Genomic DNA, 20,212 nt, shown 5'->3' on the forward strand with positions numbered 1-20,212 from the left:
TGAACTTGATGATCCTTGTGGGTCCCTTCCAACTCAGGACATTCTTGGATTCTGCCATCTCCCCTTCCAGGCCCCACAGTGCCTTTCCCCCAGCGAGGGGCCAGCTGCTGCCTCCTTTCCTCAGCCTGTCAAGCTGACAGAATAAAAACGCTTAGTTCGGTAGTGCTGCTGCTGATTGATGTCTTCTGCCCCAGAGTGAGAGCTTATCTGCACACCCAGTGGGTGACACTCCCCAGCCAGCCAGGAAATGGGTAGAAGCCATGGAAAAAGGTGGTCTTGCGGTGTGGTGGTGTGGTTTCAGTGTGGCAGTGTGGCTTCGAGGCATTTGCCTAGTACCAGGGACAGGGGGGCCACCGAATAGGCTCCAGGCAGGGTTAGGGAGAGACTAGGGCAGGTCTGCCGGCAGCTCGCAGTCATTTTCTGATGGAATCAGGCTGGTAGAGCAGAAACTGTGTCATTGATACAGAGCTGCCAGATTTGGGATAATGTTATACCAGTTTGCAAGTCTCTAGTGACTTCCATATAATTCAAGTTTTATCAGACTAATTTATATGGCAATAAATATCTCTATGAAGACTGAGGACTATGGTGGCCAGTCAACTGAAGTTCTGAAATGTTCTTATTTTTGAGCACGCCACAATAACTTTATCCAACATAAAAGTGTTTCAGCACCTACACAAAAAGCATTTTTCCATATAGGTGAAAGTTGTCCTTCAGAACAGCTCTTAAAGACTCATTATGCTAGAATGGAGGCTTTCAAACTTTTCTCTTCATTAGGCCATGTTTTCTTTAAAAACTCACATTTTATTTGCAGCCACCTGCCCTCTTGCCGCAGCCTTAGAGGGAAAAGGAGGAGGGGGAAATGTTACATGGACCTTTTCCAATGCCTTTCCCTTCATGGTGTCCAGAGTTCATTTGGTCTGCATTTCCTCCTGAGGTGTGGCACTTAATGTCTGACGGCTGTTTTGACTTCTACTGAGCAGTTAGGAAACAAGGAAGGTGGCCAGCACCACAAAAAATCTCTTGATTCACCCCTGAGTTGTAGGTCCAGGTACTTGTGGAGGACTCTGGCCAGCATCCAGGACGATGGGAAAGTGCCTCTGTGAGGCTGCAGTCTGTGTGGGCAAAGCGGGCTGCATCCCCAGGGATGCTGGAGGGCTCGTCCGTCGAGCCCTGGCCAGTTGTACCACTTACCTGGCTGACAAGCTCACTGATATGAAAGGCTTAACTTATTTAGGTGAGAAACTGCCATTTTTGGCACCACTACGGGGAGCTGACTGAGACTGACACCCACGCTGTCCCCATGCAGGCAGTCCCTCAGCACCCTCCTTTTTGTGGGACCCATATTCATGGGACACACGGGGGAGCATCTCTGGGCAGACCTTGGCAGTGTTGCCAGTTCAAAGGTAGTCCTGCTGCGAAATAAAGGACTTGTTGGTACACCTGCGCTGCTTTCCTGGACTTTGCATCTCCTCCGTTGTCCCCTCCCTACCCTGTGGTCAGTTAATGTCAGGAAAACAAGATAAATTCCACTGAGTAGGTTTGGAGACTCACTTCTATTAAATCAGTCTGTTCCATGAACATTGTTTTTGGTTTGTGAAGCTTAAAGCGGGAGTAGGGCCCCTTGCCCTTGAGGCCCTTCCTTTGTGTTGGTTTTTGAGGTCTTGTTGCCATTTGCACTGCCCCATGCCAGGAAGCAGGGTGTGCTGTGGGGGATCCAGCCAAACCCTGGTACCAGTGATGCTGCACCTGACTTCTGTGCAAGCAGCTGATGTGACGGTAACAAGATGGGCTTGGAGAAGTGGGTCTGCAGAGAGCATCCAAGACTCACCTCTCAGGAGAGCAAAATGTTTTGTCATGTCCATTTGCTAGTGTGAATTACATGTCCCTGGATGGGTGTTCAAAAGGTAAAATATTGAAATACGGCTGGAAAAAGGGACTACGTATACAAGTTACAGTATCTCATGTGATGTATTTAAAGTCCCTAATATACATGTTGACAACTTTGCCATTTCTAAACAATGTTATCATTCATCTTTCTGATGATTAATCAGCATGAGCTTCAAACACTGTTTATCACACTTTGCAGCACTCAAACAAGAAAGGCAAGGTGTTACAGGGGTGTTTGAGGTTGGTGTTTTGGTTTTTTTTTTTCCAAAACCTTACAGTATTTACAAAACGATGCATTTTTTTTTTCTAACACCATTCTTAGAATTATTCACTCATTCACAATCAGTCATTGTATAAAAACATCATTCAGAAACAGGTTTTAAAATACACCCACCTCCATTGCAAAGTATACAGAAAAAATAGGTGAGTCAAGACACTTGATTTTTGAATGAGAATGTGAACTGATTCAGCAGTACAACATTTCTGAGGAAGAAAGATGCACTTCTCAAAAAATAATCAGCTGTAGTTCTGAAGCTAATGAGCATCTTGTGTAGGTCTACTGTTAAATTTCCCTTTTACAGATCAAGTATCTTTTGAGGTGTGTTGCCATACAGACAACGCTTGCATTAAGGTCAAATAAATCCTACTGCAATCAGAAGATTTACTCTGCAGTATTTGCACGTGGACACTGACAAAAATGTACACAAGGTACTCCCAGGCATCATCATTGGTTTCGTGTGTCGTAGCCTATTCCTGGAACCACTCAATGGACCCTATTTGTTATTTCCAATTTCTGCTCGTATGACTGAGAACCTGAATTATACTTTTAGGATCTTTTCTTCTGTAAGAGGACCTTGGGTTCTGTTCACTGTAAGAGTTAAAATGGCAGGATATGGAGGGATTAGCAGGTATTGACTGTTATCTATACTGTTGACTTTCAAACAAAACTTGGTAATTTAGTCATTTGGTTATCTTGTATATTGATAATTTTTTCTGCTTTAAAAATATGGTCCAGTGAATTCATTGAGCCTGGTCCATTAAAGAGCAACAGGGAACTCTGAACAATAGGTGCTTGTTTTACAGCTACTTGCAAATGCTTCGAAAGCACTAAATTGCCTGTTATACTCAACAGTCTAATAACAAAGACTGATTTTCTCCTTTCTTTCCCAATTGATTTGATGGTTCACTTGAGCTTCAAAAACACATTACATAAATCTTTACAGCTATTACAGAAGTCTTTTGTCAAGTTTAATTTGGTGTGGGTTTTTTCCCCCACAGTGTAATCATTGACCCTGAAACTCACTGTACTGCACATACCCGGGTGGTGCTTGACTCTGGCTCCACAGGAATAATAAGTCCTAGAGGTTTGTTTTGCATGGGGAGGGACCTAAACCCTTCCAAAGGCACTTTGTCACAGAAAGCTCCTGGTTCAGAGGTATATCAGAAAAAGCGCTGAGCACTCCTGAAGGCATTGCCAAAGGCTACAGCCTCCTGAAGAGGAAAGGACACTTTGCAGGATCAGACCCTTACAGCCCTGTTTTAGACGAGCTCATTTCACAGGAGAAATTTAATGATGTAGAAAGAACACCTCTCTAATGACCCATCATGCCATACATCCATCCAACCTAGTGTGTAACACTAAGGACTGTGACAACTGGATGACTTAACAATTAAGTGAAATTAATCTTTTGAGCTAACAGACCGCAGTGGTGGCTTTGCTGCCAGCCCTGTGTTGAACATTGTCCCAAGGTGGATCCATAGCTGCGCTGGAGTGAATAAGTAGGGGCAAAATCAGGTGTTTCAGGGATTTAATATATCTGCCATGATGATGTTTCAGGATTACATCATCCACTTGATTTAATCTTCAGAGGCATTACCTCCGACAACAGCTCCATCCTCTCCTGCTGTTTAACTTTACTGTTACAACTTTGGGCTTGATAGCCCATGGCAGAAATATTAGCTAGGATTAACTGGGAAGGTGGGAGGTCTATCAGTGTAGACCTTTCTCCCTGCTGCAGAATAAAGGGAATGTGCTGCTCACTGGGCAGAGGTGTGGAGAGCAAGAACCAGTAGAAAAGCAGTAAGGTTTGAAAAACCGTCGGAAATGCAATCAGGTACAAAAACCCAAAACCTGAGCAGATGATATTATCATCTCCACCAGGAGAAGCAGAGATGCTGTTAAATGCCAGGCTTCCTCATCCTACTTTCTCCTGAACTCTGTGTGTCCAGATGCCATTTCACCTTCCTCATGGTTTTGAAGTGGAGGATTTCTATCGTTTTGCCCTTTCCCAGCCCTGCACTGCCCCCCTGCTCCCACCCCCCGCCCCCCAAACCACCGCCACCGGCTGCAGTCCATGAAGAAATCCCAGCCCTGGAGGTGTGCAGGGCGAGGGCTCACTCTGGGGAATATGAAGAGGGAAAGGCTGAGAGAAGTAGGATGCTCTCACTGTACTCCTGCTGATCCACCTCTCTCAGTATTATGATCACTCAGCAAGCGCTTGGCTCTTTGACTAATGGGTCAGTATAGATGGGGCTTGGCTGGCACTGTAAGGAGAAGGTGGAGCTCTGCTGGTGATGAAGCTGGAGGTGAAGGAGTGAATCAGAAAGAACCCAGTTAAATGCACAGAGGAATATCTCTACGCCTGAGCTCCTCAGTACCAGGAGCCGGGGAGAGCCTCTCACTTAAAGATGCTGGGGTAAGATGTGACGGATGTTCAGAGATCCCCACATGCACCCGCCAGAAAATTTTGTGGATATTTGGCCAGGATTCTGCTCTCATCGCCAGTGCTGTAAATCCAAGTAGCAACCCCGACTTTTCTGGCTGTGTTTACAGCAGCACAAAATGTGGCTTCATGTTGTAACTGCTGTAAAAGCAGGATGGGTCAGATTCATGCCTGGTAGAGCATGATGAAGGAGTGGGGGGCACCACTCTATTAATGAAGTCATTATTCAAATAAAGAACTTAAAAAAAAAAAAAAAAAGAGAAGGCTGGAGTTGCTGGTGACACTGACCGACATTGTTCAAGGATCACAGTAAGGAGATCTGCCTAGTGAGCAGGGAGAGCAGAGCTAGCGCCAGGGCGCAGCTGCCGCCCGGGGGGAGCCGTGCCAAGGGGGCTGTGTTTCGGAGCATGCACTCCACCCTGGACCAGGAGCCATTGTTGGGCAGCGGCTGTATGCCTGCCAGCCTGCACATGATGTTGTAAACATCCACGGATCTGATGGGAGGCGCTCGGAAGTTGGGTCGGAAATCTGCAGGGGAGAGAGGCAAAGAGAGGAGTTGGCGTTGTATGGCTTGGGGCTCAACTCCTGAAACACAGGGCACTGTGGGGCAACATAGCTCAGCAAAAACATTTTAAATGGTTTAATTCATTATTTTTACTTCTAGTCCAAATTTATTGTAAAAACTAAAAAAGAAATATTAACTAAATTAAGTAGAGGAGCTACTTTACTGTGCATGGTTGGTAGATTTAATAGCCTGAAATAATTGTATTGCACATTCTGCTTTACTTTTGCTCCTGCCTGCAGTCGCAGCCTGGTGCTCAGCAGTGTTTTCCACTGATGAAATGCAAATCAGGGATTTTGCATCTGCCCATCAGACAGGTAGGTGAGGTACACTGCAAACCTTCCCAAAGAAAGTGCTCCACGCTAGTGAATCTGAATTCTCCAGCAGAAGGAGAATACATGCATTTCAAATAGAATTAAAAATTTAGGCCATTATTGGAAACTAGGGCAAAGGGCTAGAGTTACTGTGCTGGGACATTGGAGAAGGGCTGACCAAATCCCTTCACATCTCTCTGCCCTGTTTCTCCAGCTATAAAACATATAGAGCTAGAAACGTTCCCAGCGTCCCCCTGTAGCAATTAAATCATGCCACCTATTTGTACTTTTTGGGCGTTGCAGAGTGCCACATCAGGGTCCTGACATACCAGGGCTGCAGGGACATTGGGGCAGGGGCCATGGGACTGCAAGGGGAGCAGAACACCAGGGACAGGGACATTGTACCTGGACCATACGCAAGGAAGAAGCCTCTCATGTCCATGAGCTCGTTGTCATAGCCGTGCCAGCCATTCTGCCAGGCCTCTTTCTTCCCCGTCCCGTTCTCCCAGAAAGGCAGCTTGTCCCTGCTCTGGGTGACAAGAGCAGACTGTGGTTAGTGCCTGCCTGCCAGGCTGTGTGGGGTGTGCCGTGGGATACCATGATGTGCCACCCCATCAGGCCCCACACCGTGCCCTGGACTAACCCTCCCTGTGAGTTTCTCTTGTCCCATGCTCCCTAGGGATGGCAGCAGATGTGACACTCCAGATGTCCCCTAAACTATAGCAGGAATTTCACTTAGATGAAGAACATCAGCTGACAGTTCGTTAGACGCCTGGCATTAATTTACCCAGTGTTTACAGAGAAGGAGCTACAGTTCCCTAAAGCAGCCAGGTCTGGGCTTCACACTCCATCAGAGGAGCACAGAAGATGTCCCAACAGAGTCTCCCACATTCCCACCCTGGGTGAGTGGTGCTGCAGCCCCTGCAGACAGTGAAGCAGATTGACCGAGGAGGGCGTTCTTTTTACAAACATTTTGTCCGATTTTTGTTTTCCTCCTCTGCCCAGGAAGAAAATTGACTGTGCGCAGGAGCACTGAGGATGACAATGATTATGTCTATGAGGCATAGCTCTTCTGACTGCTTTCCAGGAGAACCCCAGGAGTAACCCTTGTGTTTCTTCATATATAATAGTCAGCAGATGTACCAGATAATTAAACAATTTTAGCTGACAAATTAAATCTCTTTCCTTGTCCCCATCTATTTCACTAACAGCAATCAGAGCAAGCCAAGGAGAACAGACTCCTTCCCCTCTTCCTACTCTAGCACCTCCTTACACTGTGGCTCTGCTAACCCTGCGGTTCCCAGGGACTAATTGTCGCTGGGCTGCTCACCATTAAACAACCTGTACAGCATTTGTTATCATCAGCTCCAGACAAGCCAAGTCACATCTAATTTGCGGTGTTTCTCTGGCAGTACCATGACATTGCCGAAGCTACACCCCTCCACAGTCCTGTCAGATGTTGTGGACTCAGCTGCTTCCTCAGGAATGTCAAACGCAGAAGGTAGTGTGCCTTTCCATCACGCACCCAGACACCAGGAAATCGAGCTACTCACAGCTAGATGTGTGGTCAAAGGCACAGTCATTGCCATCATTTTTGCTGCTAGTTGGGGCTGAAAGCACACTACTTTCTTTCGCAACTGCAGCTGAAGTGAGAGCTCATGAAACAGAGCTGTTAACAGCAGTAGCTTGAGGGAAAGGGCTGTGCAAGCATCTCAGCACTGCCCTTCTAGAGCATCTGGCTCTGCCTTACAGCGAACCACAAAGACCTGGGGCTTCTTTGGGGCCAGGGTGCTGGCAGCACCCCAACGTGCCTGCCTTGTCAAGCCCAAATGGGACAGAGGACGCAACTGAGACATTCATTTTACATGCTCAGCATAAGCCTGGGCTAGCGCTGCTCCTCAAAGATGAAGCAGGCGTGTCTGGGACTGCTGATGATGGACTTTCCCCTGCATGTGCATGTTAAGCAGCTGTACAGCAATTGTTACCTAAAACTTGGGAAAGTACACTGGGATGGGTATAGGGTGAGTATGCAGCCCTGAGGGCTAATGCTGTTGCACGCTGAGAGCAGCTGGGGGAAATTCTGCTCAAAGGATGGGGACCACTCACTTGTGGAGGGAACAAGATAATATTAGCTGACCAGCTTTGATACAGTTGGAGGTGCGTGAAATCCCTCCTCATCCTGCATTAACCAAAATGTGGACAGGCTTTTGTTCCTATGCTCCCTGCTGGGAAAAAAAAAAAAAAAACAGTTTTCCAGATATATCCCCTTTGTCTCTCAAAAGAAAAAAAAAACCTTTTCAAACACCTTATAGCTATCCATTAGCCAACAGAGAGTTAAAACACCCCATGAGCGTGATAGGGAAGAGCTGAACATCCTCTCTTCAGTGGTTTGGGCAGGAAGTATAATAGAAGGCTCAATTATTGCTTTAAAAATATGACAGGAAACTTTCATTTTCACATCCCATTCACAGATAATGAAAATGTACCAAGGAGAAGGAAAATCTGACAGAATTAATGAGAGGACATTCTTGAAAATCAGAAACAATGGGAAGGAATGGGCAGAGAGACAGAAATAATTACCATAGCAGCAGTGTTTGCTGCACTGTTATTAAGGTTTGTCAGAGTTTCAATGTTTTTTTAAAAGTGCTTTTTTTTTTTACAGAATATATAAAAATGTTCTGTGTTGAACTTCTGTACAAAGGAGTTCAGCTGTAATTTTTAAAAATAATTTTGAATAATTTTGGCAAAAATGTTTCAGATTCCTACTTTACATGTCTGACTCTTAACTCTGGCTTTTTAATTTTTTTTTAAAACTAGAAACGTGGTGCTCACCCGTCCATATTCAAAAGCAATTGCATTTTCTTTTTTTAGAGGTGCATTTTTATTCAGCTGTGGAAATTATTACCCTAAAGTCAGGTTGGCTAGTGAGAAATGTGGTGGTGTGGACAATCTTGAGCAAAGCCTGGTGAACAGTAGCTCTGAGGGTCATGAAAGAAGATGCTCAACTAAGTTACAATAATCTGCAAGGCAATGATTGGCAACGACGATGGTGAGACACTGGAAAAAACAAGGATTCCTTGGTTCTGTCGCCAGTTTACTGACTTAATGCATGGCCTTGGGCAAATCGCTTAGTAATGCTCCTCAGCTTACCCACTTAAAGCATATATAGGTTGCCTCACCCTCTGAACTGTGGTGAGGCGCAGTTGATACCTCTAATGTGGAGATGCTCAGTAGCAATACAAGTACAAAATAACAACAACAACAATATTTTATAGTAACAAAATAAGTTGGTACGAAAAATATCTCCCTGTGCAAGTCTAATTGATTCTCTGCTTAACAAGCTCTCAGATTTCAGTGTGTGCGCTGGCTATCTCTGAGGCGTAAACCCCCAGTTTGACCCTTTTGAGAGTGGAAGGCTTGGGAAAAACCGGGGGTTTTTAGGACAGAGCCTGGTGGGAGGGAAACCAGGCAGAAGGAGAAGCTGCCACAAAGTGCTGCTGAATGGAGGGTTAGTAAGGTCTTGAATTGGAAGCCCTCTTTTTGTGTCTGAGGTGGAGGTAAATGGGCAGAGAAAGAGGAGTAAAGCAGCAGAACTGGAATGGGAAATGCAAAAACACCTTCTGCTTTATGATGATGAACAAAAAAATACCAAATGTCTTGACTATTTACCTTTGTCTACTTTCAGCATAGCTGCCATGCCTTTAGGCTCTTTTAAGCACACAGTAATATTTGACGTTAGTTTTGTAGTCAGCCCAAGTAAATGATGTAACACTTTAACTCAATGCCCAGCCTAGGATTGTACATCTTTCTTGTTGTTTTCATATATTGCACCTTTTCACATTCATGTCTAAGTATTTTGCTTCTATACTTTACCTCTACTATGAACCATCCTTTCTCGGCCACAAGAGTTAGAGGAGACACAAATTTTCCTTTTTTGTAGAAAAACCTGTCTGGAATATCCGGTATGTTATAAACATGCATGTGTTCCACAGCTTTCAATTTCTGATATATCTGCAAAGAAAACAAATGTTAGGACACCATATGGCTGTAAAGAGCATATACACACCTATGGGTACATGGAAACACCTGATTTGTAAAATGGCTAATTCCCTTTAACAGCTAATCATCAGCACTTTCAAACTGGGACTTTGCCAGTCCAAAGATGGCAGCTGTGCAAAACCTCCTTATGTGGTTTAGGAGGTTCTGAAAACTTAGATCATAAACACACAGGAACACATTAATTTATGTATTATATACATTTATAATAGGCACGCTCATAGAGGTATGCACGTGAGTGTATTAACCCACAGCGAGAGACCAGCAGAAGCCAAACCGTCACAGGAGACGGTAAGCCAAGTGATGAAAGGTCCTCAAAGGCATCATGTGAACTGGGTACAGATGCAGAAAAGGGATATTGCCCTTGGCCTCTGCCACTCGTTCCCTCTTTGTGCTCTTGAGCAACCAATTAATGCCACCTTACCTGTGTTTCTTACACTTAACCAGTCAATCCAATCAAAGGGATTGATAGTGCTTAGTTATCTGCTTCATAACGGTGCCATGAGATTTATCAGCCAATGCCAAGTAGTTTATTAATATTAGTCATACTGTCTGGAATATATCACAGAAATGTCATTAAACCCCAAATTATTCAGAAAAATACTTTAAATGCCTAAAGAAGATGTTCATATGCCATAAAGAAGGCAGTTATTGGAGTCCCCAGAGCGTATATCGCTCTTTTGCTTAAATATAAACGATCTTCAGGAAGAAATAGCTTGATTCTGCAAACAATGAAAGGTCCTTCACTAGCCTTTTAGCTAAGTCCTCCTCGTGTGTATATTTGTGCAAGATGTTTGCATTGATAGGCAGTTGCCATAAGGATGGCACCAGGGTGTGATGGTGCAACTCAGCCAGACCCTTCCACCATGACCTGGATTAGAGGGTGGTCCTGGTGGTTCATCAGTACTTCTAGTGCTTCAAAAAGGGATAACTCTTAAAGGTGATAACCACTATGTTATGATCTAATTCCTAAACACGGCTCTTTAAAGTGAATTAAGAATAGAGGAATCTGGCTACTGGGAAACAGAAAATCAACTGTATTTCACTTAAAAATGCAGCACTCCAGTAAGAAGTCCTAAAAAGAAATGGAGGAAGAAAACAAAAACATGGTGTGAGGCATTGTACTTCATTCTCCTTAGGGATATTAGGCTGTTTAATGAGAAAGAAGCATGTGCTTAAGAGCTTTGTTGAATAAAACCCCATGTCTGCTTGAAGTCACAACTTTTACTTGCCCTTGTTTGAAGGTCTGGCCTACAAAAACAGGGATCTCTGAGTTAAGGCTGGGAGAGCATATATAAATGCTGTGATCTGCTGCAGGAACTTTGAGTGAATTGCTTACACACACCCCTAAGACAACTTTCAATTCTGGCACTAATACGAAATGTTCACAGTATCACAGCTATACAATTCCTGGAGAGATTGTTTGAGTGCAAAAATTAGCAAATATTCTCTTAAAAAAAATTTCACAGGCTACAATATACTGGAACTGGATAAAACATAATACAGAAAATAAAATTATTCACAATTATTCATAATACAGAAAATAAAATTATTCAGAAAATAAAATTATATGGGCTGCCTCTTTTGTACATCCACTCATCTATGTTCTGAGGACAGCAATAATGACTTCTCAAGTGTTGGTTTCTGGTTAAAATATAATGTACTAGGCTATTAGTTACAGATGCTGCATTTTCATTCTTTTCAAGTGGTTTCCAAATTTTCTTCTGTATTGTTTTAATTTGCCCCTCAAAATCCTGCAGTTCTAGCCTTGGGCTTTCATGATTGATTCAATCCAACATGCTTATTCGTCAAAATTCTTCAAAGGAGAATATTGTAAAAAACAATATTTTTTGTAATTCTGGTCTAATGGAGTTAATTCCTCAAACTGTATGGGAGTTTACTGGAATATGAATGCCTGACCTGCTCTAGATAATTTGAAAATCCCAGCTAGAGTGTCAATAAATTTACTAACATATATATAAAGTCCTAAAAATTGATTTTTACGTTAAATCTTTTAGCTGTTTATCAGAAGCACATAGGGGTGGGGTTTGAAAGCATGTAGCTGTGCCAAATAATGGTGAAAGTTCATGCCTTTTAATTTGCCTGGTGTGACTTTCCTTCAGAAAGCAACATCACAAGAATGTCACAGGAGCCAAGTCTGACTCCAGGTAAGAGCCTCAGGCTGGTTTTCACCCATATCTCTGAGAGCAGGATTAGGATGATATGAGCAAACAAAAGACACAATTGTCATAAAACCCAAGGAAATATAAAATTAGATACATATGAATAACCTGTACTTACCTCTGCATGCTTCTCTGGAGCCGGCCAGAGGCTCACAACAGGACCTCGGTCTTTCATTTGTATGGTGTCACTCATATTGATATAGTTTTTCAGCTCAATCACTTTGTCCGCCCAAGAGATGTCTGTCATCCCGTGATCGGAGAAGAGGAGGACGTTGACGTCATTTTGAAGGCCCTTGCTCTGTGAAGCAAGTGCATGACAGCCGTTACGTCCGGGTAAGAGCTTTGCACTGTCTCTGTCCACTGGAAAATTTTAATCCCTGTTTGACCTCCACTGACTGGAAGTTGGCCAGAAGGAGCATGGTTGCAAGTGGCCTGCAGTGTGCTTTGCCACCACCCGTAACAGTGGACATCCACTCTCACCTGCTGCCCTGGAAGCGTCTGAGAGGTTAGCGCCAAAGAGAGATTTTCCAAAATAAATCCACCCCCTTGTTAAATAACCAGACGCTACATCCCAGTCCCACAAACCAGTTGCCCCAGCTGGTCTTAGACAGGATTTTATCCACCTGTTCTTCATCTGTAGGCCAAAATGAGTGGGGAAAAGCAACTTTGTCATGGTACCACCTGTGGCAGGGGTGTTTCTCGCTTCCCCTCCCAAACACAAGCACTTGGTGAAATTGGAAATACATATTCCTCTCCTCACTGAAACACATAAAGAACGCCAACGTGCATTAATCATTGTCAGGAATATTAATGGAATTGACATTTACTCAAAAGCTTGGTATCCTTCTTTGCTCACTGATTGGTGCCATAAAAAATGCTATAAAATTAATTGTCTGATTCCACAAACCTTAGGAAGCAAGTGGTTTTGATTCGTTCGCCTGCTATAAAACCCAGCCAGAAACACAGGTTATAAACAGAGCAACAAGTTTATTGGTTTATGGCTTCCCAGTGCTATTGGTATAATAATCCACTAGAAGGATTATAATGCCACTGATGAAAATAAAAGTCAGGGGAATGGACCCTTGACTTCCACATGATCTTGGTAGCCTCTCTTTCTCAGGGAATAAAAGTTTACAGTCAATGCATCCAGTTAACAAGCATTAAACAGGCAGTGCCACAAAAAGCGGTTTTAAATGCCCTTTCCAAATGCACCCAGGAGCCAGGTTTATGGATGCTACTCACCTTGATGAGTGTGATCATGTTGCTCAAGGCTTTGTCCACTTCCTTCAAAGCGTTCTTCCGCTGCTGTGACAAAGGGCCGTAGTGGTGGCCTTCCACATCGATGCGCTCATAGTACACTGCAGCCATCTCAGCACTGCCGTTGCTGGAGGTGGGAGCAGGGGAAGGAGTGAGAGGCTGACGCACATGGAGATCTCCTGACTGCCAGCATTATTGTCCTCACCAGCATGTAAAGCCACAAAAACTGATTTTCTGCTGTGCTTTCCTACCCACTGTCACACTGCTGGGCTAACTGTTCATGCCCAGAGTCTCTCGAGTTTGCTTGAGACTCCCATTGGAAATGCCAGGTAGAAACTGCTATGTGCAAGTACAGCCTGTCCTGGCAGCCCTCTATGGCCTCTTTGAATTAGGAAAGTGGCTTTTCCTTTAATGACAAAGAAAGACCCAGAAGAAATACTAATTTCTGTGCTGAATACCCTTATTAAAAGGATTGTGGGAATTACCAGGCAAATGTACTTTAATTAAAGCTTGGCAGTTCTGGCTTTCTCCTGTGTGAGGTCTTCCAAACCACCAAGATCAACTCAGGACTGGTTCTTCCTTGACCTTGCAAAATCCCAAGTCGTATGAATTGGGGTGAGATTTTAGATGGGTTTTTATTCAGGCATATGACCAAAGGGAAAATAAGTAATCTCAGAGTTGCACAAGTTTAGCTGATCATGTTTCTGCCCTGAATGCTCTCAGCCTAATTAGTGGGGGTTGCGCATACATCAGTGCTTGATTACATTTTCATGACCACTTTATAGTTCAACGTAAAGCTCCCTGAAAGCAGTCGTGTGGATAAAATAGCAAGTCTATGCTAATGAAATTCAAACCCAGTCTTTTTCTACTGTACTTAATGTATGACAGGGTGTGGCATCCATAATACATGCCCTCATCCAGACCAAGATCCCTACAAAATGAGTGTGTGATGTCCTGACAGGTCCAGCTTCTCTGATTAAAGACATCTTAGTAGTCTGGTGTAATGAGTGAAGCAGAATAGAGAAAAATCAGAGGTGAGGGACTGAATGAATGAATTAGGATCTGTCATTTGCATTTGTAGGTTCACTGAAGGCCTCAGGGGAGCAGTCCTGCAGGAAGCTGAAGGTCTCTGCTGTGGTGGGAATTTCTCCACCGGTGGCCCAGCAGAGCAGTGTTCTTTCTCACTCTTCATGATTTTAAAAATCATTCAAATGAAGAAGCTCTTCCCTCTCCCCAGTTTAATTTTAAGCATTACTTTCCATCTGTATGAGGCATAAACTAATTTCTAAAATTTGATCTGTAATTTATATATTGCATACACACTCATTGAACCTGTTGAAACAGTTCTGCTGCAGTGCTTGTATTATTTAGACTCTTTTGTGTCTTCTCACCTGTAACTAAATTATCATTTCAATCAAGATAGAAGCTAAGAAAGATTTATTGCATAAAACAAGTGGTCTTATTTAGGCTGTGGTGAGATTTCTCAGTAAAGGCTCAGTGCTGTAGGATGAATGTTCCACTTTGCGCACGACTTCAATGGGACAAGCTCCAGTTACACAGCATGCTTAGGGGTTTGCAGGATTGGGTACAGCACATCCAGAGCTTGTAAGACTGAGTCTGACTTTATTCCCATTTTTTGCCTTTTTCCTATGAAAACTAGGCATCTCTGATCATGACTTGCTTTCTAACTGTGTTTCAGTCCTGTCTTCTGCCACCACCAGTAACTTTCAAAAGAAATGGCTAAGGAAAGCTTGCTGCAGAAAGCTGGATGGCATCAATAGCAATAGCAAAAAAGGTTTTGTATTTTATCAACACACTTTGCAAGTATCGTGCAAACTTCATGATACCTGTCCAGGAAGGTAGGTAGAGTACAACAGCCCTTAAATTATAGTTTTGGAAAAGACATAAGTGAGGTTTTAGTTCCACTTGCCAAAAATGGGTTCTTGACTTAGTTTTGAATATTTTTGGCCTAGATAATGGTCTTAAAGCATCTGTTGGAAGAAGCTAGAGAATATTCCTTAAGGATAGTTTCCTTTGGTTGCAAAAGAAGCTCAGTGGCTCCCTGATGGTCTAGGTACTCTTGCCCTTTCAAACTCCCTTAAAACTCCCTTTGACCCTGGTGAAATTAAGATGGGTCAGGATGTTCCTGTGCCTAAACTCAAGTTAACCCCTAGGCCACCAAGCCACAATAAAGGGCTTACTCTCTCTACCCTGAAGTCCCTGTAAGGTTTGCTAATGGTGGGAGCATAAGTGCAGTTCATTAACCACTAATACCTGCCATTAGGGCAACTGAGCAAGGCACTGCTCCAGGCAACAGACTGCCCTGGCCACAGGCTGTTTTCCCACATACAGCTAGTGCCAGCCTCAGCTTAATAGGCTTTTTCAATTAGATGGGGTGTGGAAAGAAAACACACTGGATTTGCCAGTCTTTGAACAGCTTCAAGAGTCAGCTGCTCTTGCAAAAGATGTAGATGATGACAAAATGCAGCTCAAGACTCTTGTACCCAGAGATGCTAACTCCTGCTTAAATGAATACGCCTACAATAAAGGCATTTCAGAGGCTTTAATTCTTATGGGCTGGCCCAGCAGTGCTGAAAATTATTTGCTAAAGTTTAAAGGACTAAACAAAGAGGATGAATGGGAGAAAGGATAAGGAAAACCTACTTGATTTTTAACTTGTTCATTCTTCTATTCTCCTTTCTTACTGTAAGTCCCTGCAGTGTTTACACCCGCAACTGATTGTTATTTTTACAGAAGATTGTTCCTTTTTCCTCTTTCCTTCTTTGCTGCAGACAGGGCACTTAGTTTAAAGAAAAGGAACCCAGGCAGAAATTCAAGAGGGATGGTGTGTAAATGGACACCAGAGGCCAGATCTCCTGCAGCTCCAGCATGGTCTGTAGGATTTCAGCAGGCTGTAGCTGGTGTTTATGGCAGCCATCATGGTGGTAGGGATTTGCTCTTTTCTTGAAATCACCAGCTTTCTCTTCTTGCAAGCTGCCCCACCAACACTGTTGTGTCCCAGCCCTTTACTTCATTTCCACTGAAGGCAGCAACAAGCAGCCTTGCAACTCCGGGTGAATTAGCTATTGAAACATTTTCAATGGGCTCCAGCTACCCAAAAGAGCAGCTTGAAGGGCTGGACATTCTAACGGTTTGTGCCTTGCTTTTAATCATGTGCACAATTACAAAGCTGCAAACTGTCTTGAGAAGCCTTATGCACCTTGCTTCATAAAAACCAGGCAGGAAGCTTCAAGTATATCTTGAGCCATCCTCAAAAGATACCTGACCAAAAAGCTTTCTGTGGTAATTCTGCTTCCACCAGAAGTCAGAGCTGGTGTCTGTATTCAGTTTTCCATTTTCTTTTTTATTCACTGAATTAAAAATGATGCAGAGCTCCAGAAAGCCTTCTATGGCACATATAACCTCCTTATGTCACATGCACATAACTTTCTTAAAATCAAAGCTAAATCATTTCAGGATCAAATGTCTCACATGTTCTGAGACAGCTTCTCTCTAAGACGCATGTTGTAAATGACATTGTGATTTGTGAGCATCTGTGCAGCAGGACCCAGTGTGCAACTGGGAGCAAGTGTCCAGCAGTGGTCTCATCATTTTGGAGCCTTTATTTTAAGGACAATCAACACTCAGCATCTGAATATGAAACTTTTCACATTCAAATCACTATGGCAGTTCACAAGCAGTAAAGTAGAAGTATATCCTAGGATTGGATAAATTATGCAGTCAATGAGGTTTTAAAAGAAGGCGCTTAGTTATAACTAAGGTAAGGCATCGACTCTGCACGTGGTGGTGCAATCTTCCCTGATTTTACAACCTATGTGGAATTGTCCCTTGTTAATATTTGGATGAGAGATGGTGGAACTGGAAAGCTGGGTGTGGAGCATATGTTTTTCCTATGAATTGTCTGAGAGATATATTCCCATCATTCCCATCAGTTGGGCTAGATGATCACTGTAGATCCCTTCCAACTGAACTATTCTATTCTATTCTATTCTATTCTATTCTATTCTATTCTATTCTATTCTATTCTATTCTATTCTATTAATATTTGCATAAAATTAATGCCTGCTCCAAAACCATTGTGTCTGAGATGCTCTAAAATGCAGAAGGAGTCAAAGCATTGGTCTTGTAAACAAGTGACCAGAGCTGAATTTCAGAATTTCCAGATTCCCAGGAGCTCTCTTTAAATCCAGGCATTTCAAAGTCTGCTCTTGCAGGTCAGTGAACAGATATTCACAGATTGATCTTGAAGTTTTGAACAGCAAATTAAATATAGTAAGTCAGGATGTCTCCTCTGTATAGTAACCTAAACATGAAAAGAGGAGCACATCTTTTTCTCTGGTCTGAATGTAAGGGCCTATTTCTGTTATGGTCATGTTTCTATGACAGTACTATAAAGCAGTCTCAGCCCCCATCTTCCTACCTGGGAGCCAATCCTGAAAAATGTCCCTAGAGCAAGGCTGATAGTAAACCCAAATGCTCATCCTTGAGAGAGGAAGCCCCACGCTGTAGAAGTCTAGTGACATACCTCAAAGACTCGAGAGCATCTCTGATGGCATCCTCGAAGTTTTTGTCTGTCGGGACGCTGAAGTATTCACGGCAATAACTTGGTCTGACTCCAAGGATTTCAACCTCGCAACCTATGAGTGGAAAATACGGCAAGGTCTGCTGTTTCACCTTGATCACAGCCCCCACACTGTTCAGGTTGGTAAATTCGCTGTGACTTTACTTACCTTACACCCTGCCTGCAGAAAGTCTTGTGATTGGGAAGGGAAAAGGGGAGAGAGGTTGGTTTGATGGGTGGTTGTAGCAAACCATACATTGGATCCTTTTATTTCCCTCTCTAAAAGGAAGGTCTGTGTGACCTTCCCACAATAAAACTCTTGATTCCCTCACAGCAGAGGGTTTCCACTTTAAGTGCTAGCTTGGTTTTGTTTTAACTACTACAGCCACCTAGCCTCATTTCCGGGCTTCCAACATAATAGATGTAGATATTGTTCCCTGAAAGTTCAGCAAATACTTTCCAGTTAGACACGTTGTATCTTAGGCCATAATATCCTCTATAAACTGTATTTTATTATGTGATACTGGCACTCCACTATTAAATCTGTTTCCCAGGAGGTCTTATTAAAACAGTATAAACCAATTAACTCTCTTGGTAACCTGCAGCCTTCCTTGCAATATACACTCTGTTTTGTGGCCCAGAAATTTATGGCAACAAATCCTACAGGAGAACATGGCCCTGAACACAGAAAAACATGTTTTTGTGGGGTTTTTTGCCCTTTTGCTCTCTGGTTACTATGCTGCTGAATAACATTAATATTTAAAAGAAGTGTGCTTTCAGAAACACTGGATTAATGCAAATTATCTTTCAAGAGCCCCAGAGTCCTCCCATCACCGTTAGGTATTTTCTGGTGTATCCTGGGGCACAAGGGAAAAAAAAAATTATTCTGCAAAATGGCCTCTGTACACTGCAATACAGTCAGGTCAAAAAAAGCAACTCTGAGCCATAGCCTGAATCTGCCTACATTTGAGCCCCTTTGCTTCTCCTTTGGGATGAAAAGAAAAGGCATTAAGGACTGACATACGTTGACGAAATGCTTCGGAGGGAAGAAGGTTGCACAGGATGTGTAAGCATAGAGAGGGCACTAGAGCAAACAGAGCTACTTTCGGAGATTATTTACAGTAGTTTACTTACTGGGACACTCAGTAAAGAGAATTTGTCAGTGTCTTGCTTCTCAGCCCACGAGGTCACATCGCTGAGGTGCAGTACTGGGGGACATCACCTGAAGGCTAAGCTGTCTAAGAGACTTCTAATCGTGACTTCTCAGGAGTACCATGAAAAGTTAGAAAACTTAAGTATTTAAGCTTAGGAAATTTTAAAAAATCTTCACTGAATTGCAGAAAGCCAGATAAGTCAGTTGGATGTTACCCTTTCCAAAAGTTAGAGAGCACTAGCACACATGACAGATTCAGTCTCCACACAGTGGTGCATGGTAGTGGCTCCCAGGTCTCCACATTCTTTGTGTGTTTCAAGGGACCCCATCTATCATGATTAATTGTTTGGTTTGTAAGAAGTAATTATTTGCAATAATAAATAAAATGTAGTCAACTAATTGACTTTTCTGTAAAAACATATTTACATAATTTTGAATCTCTATCTAATATTTGTTTTTATAAAAATTGTGGAAGTGTGCGATGGTGCTCACTTTTGTTTCTGCCCCTGTTGCCCGAATCTTATATGACTTAATCCTCCCCTTTCTGCATGGAGATACTTTAGTGTTTATCTCTCCACCATGAAAGGAATCTGCAGCCTGGGTGAACAGCCTGCAGATTACTTGACAAGAACTGACTCTCCAAACTGCCCCACAGTAAAACTTTTATATATCTGTACACAACACCTTCAAGAAATTACGTTGTGTAACAGAGACAGGTCCCAGCTGTTACCTAACCAAATAATCAAAAAAAGTATCTATGAATGACCTGAAGTAATCTCTAGGAATCAGGAGCCCTTGGCCCCTGCCCTGAGGGAGTGCAGCTTCAGTCTTTTGGATGATTTCCTGGGTGCTACCAGTAGCAAAACATGGGCTTTCAGCTTCCTCGGATGCTAGAGGTGATGCAGTAGTCCTCTGTGGTCTTTGCTAGTATTTCAGGACTGAACCGGAACTTCGGAGCCAATTTCTCCTCTGACACTTGAATCTGGGAAAAGATTGGCTTCCAAGTCAGGCAAGAAGTTAAGGACACATTTGGAAATGCATTGGAAATGCCTAGCATTTTAGTTTGGGTGGATGATTGCTCAAGCCAATGACTAATAAGATGATTTTGCCTCTTTTTTCCTCTTCAGATACTGACATCAGATTATAATTTTCTCAGATAATATTCCTCAGAGTTACTCACAAGATAATTTTAACTGGAAGCATTAACCTCTTGGGGATCTGGGATATTTTAGTTGCTCAGATATCTTTGCTATTTCTAGATGGTCAAGTGATGACCATGACATAAAAGACTACAGAGTCAGCAACAATTAGAAATCATTTTGGACACTACATATTGGTCTTCAAGTGTGCAGTTCATTGGCAGTAACACTGAAAATTCAGGCTGCTTAGATACCAAGAGCTTGCTTTTTCTTTTATTTTAGCCTCTGTGATGAACAGAACCTAAAATTGGATTTTCGATATTAAGGCCTGTTACAATTCCAAAATACTGACC

The 20,212-nt window shown here is 43.0% G+C and overlaps 1 protein-coding gene across 1 annotated transcript in view; it reads right to left on the bottom strand.

Annotated features, from left to right (window-relative positions):
* Positions 1-1,952: 1,952 nt before the first annotated feature.
* Positions 1,953-20,212, bottom strand: part of ENPP6 (ectonucleotide pyrophosphatase/phosphodiesterase 6) — a 36,218-nt gene continuing 17,958 nt past the window's right edge. Inside the window, exons 3-8 of the mRNA XM_075091213.1 lie at positions 17,532-17,643; positions 12,971-13,112; positions 11,847-12,026; positions 9,363-9,500; positions 5,895-6,018; positions 1,953-5,141 (exon numbers count right to left, since the gene is read on the bottom strand). Coding sequence (XP_074947314.1) covers positions 4,918-5,141; positions 5,895-6,018; positions 9,363-9,500; positions 11,847-12,026; positions 12,971-13,112; positions 17,532-17,643 — 920 coding nt within the window. The 3' untranslated portion in view covers positions 1,953-4,917. The remainder of the gene's footprint in view (positions 5,142-5,894; positions 6,019-9,362; positions 9,501-11,846; positions 12,027-12,970; positions 13,113-17,531; positions 17,644-20,212) is intronic.

This window comes from Phalacrocorax aristotelis, chromosome 4 (assembly GCF_949628215.1).
Source record: "Phalacrocorax aristotelis chromosome 4, bGulAri2.1, whole genome shotgun sequence".
NCBI classification, from domain to species: Eukaryota; Metazoa; Chordata; class Aves; order Suliformes; family Phalacrocoracidae; genus Phalacrocorax; species Phalacrocorax aristotelis.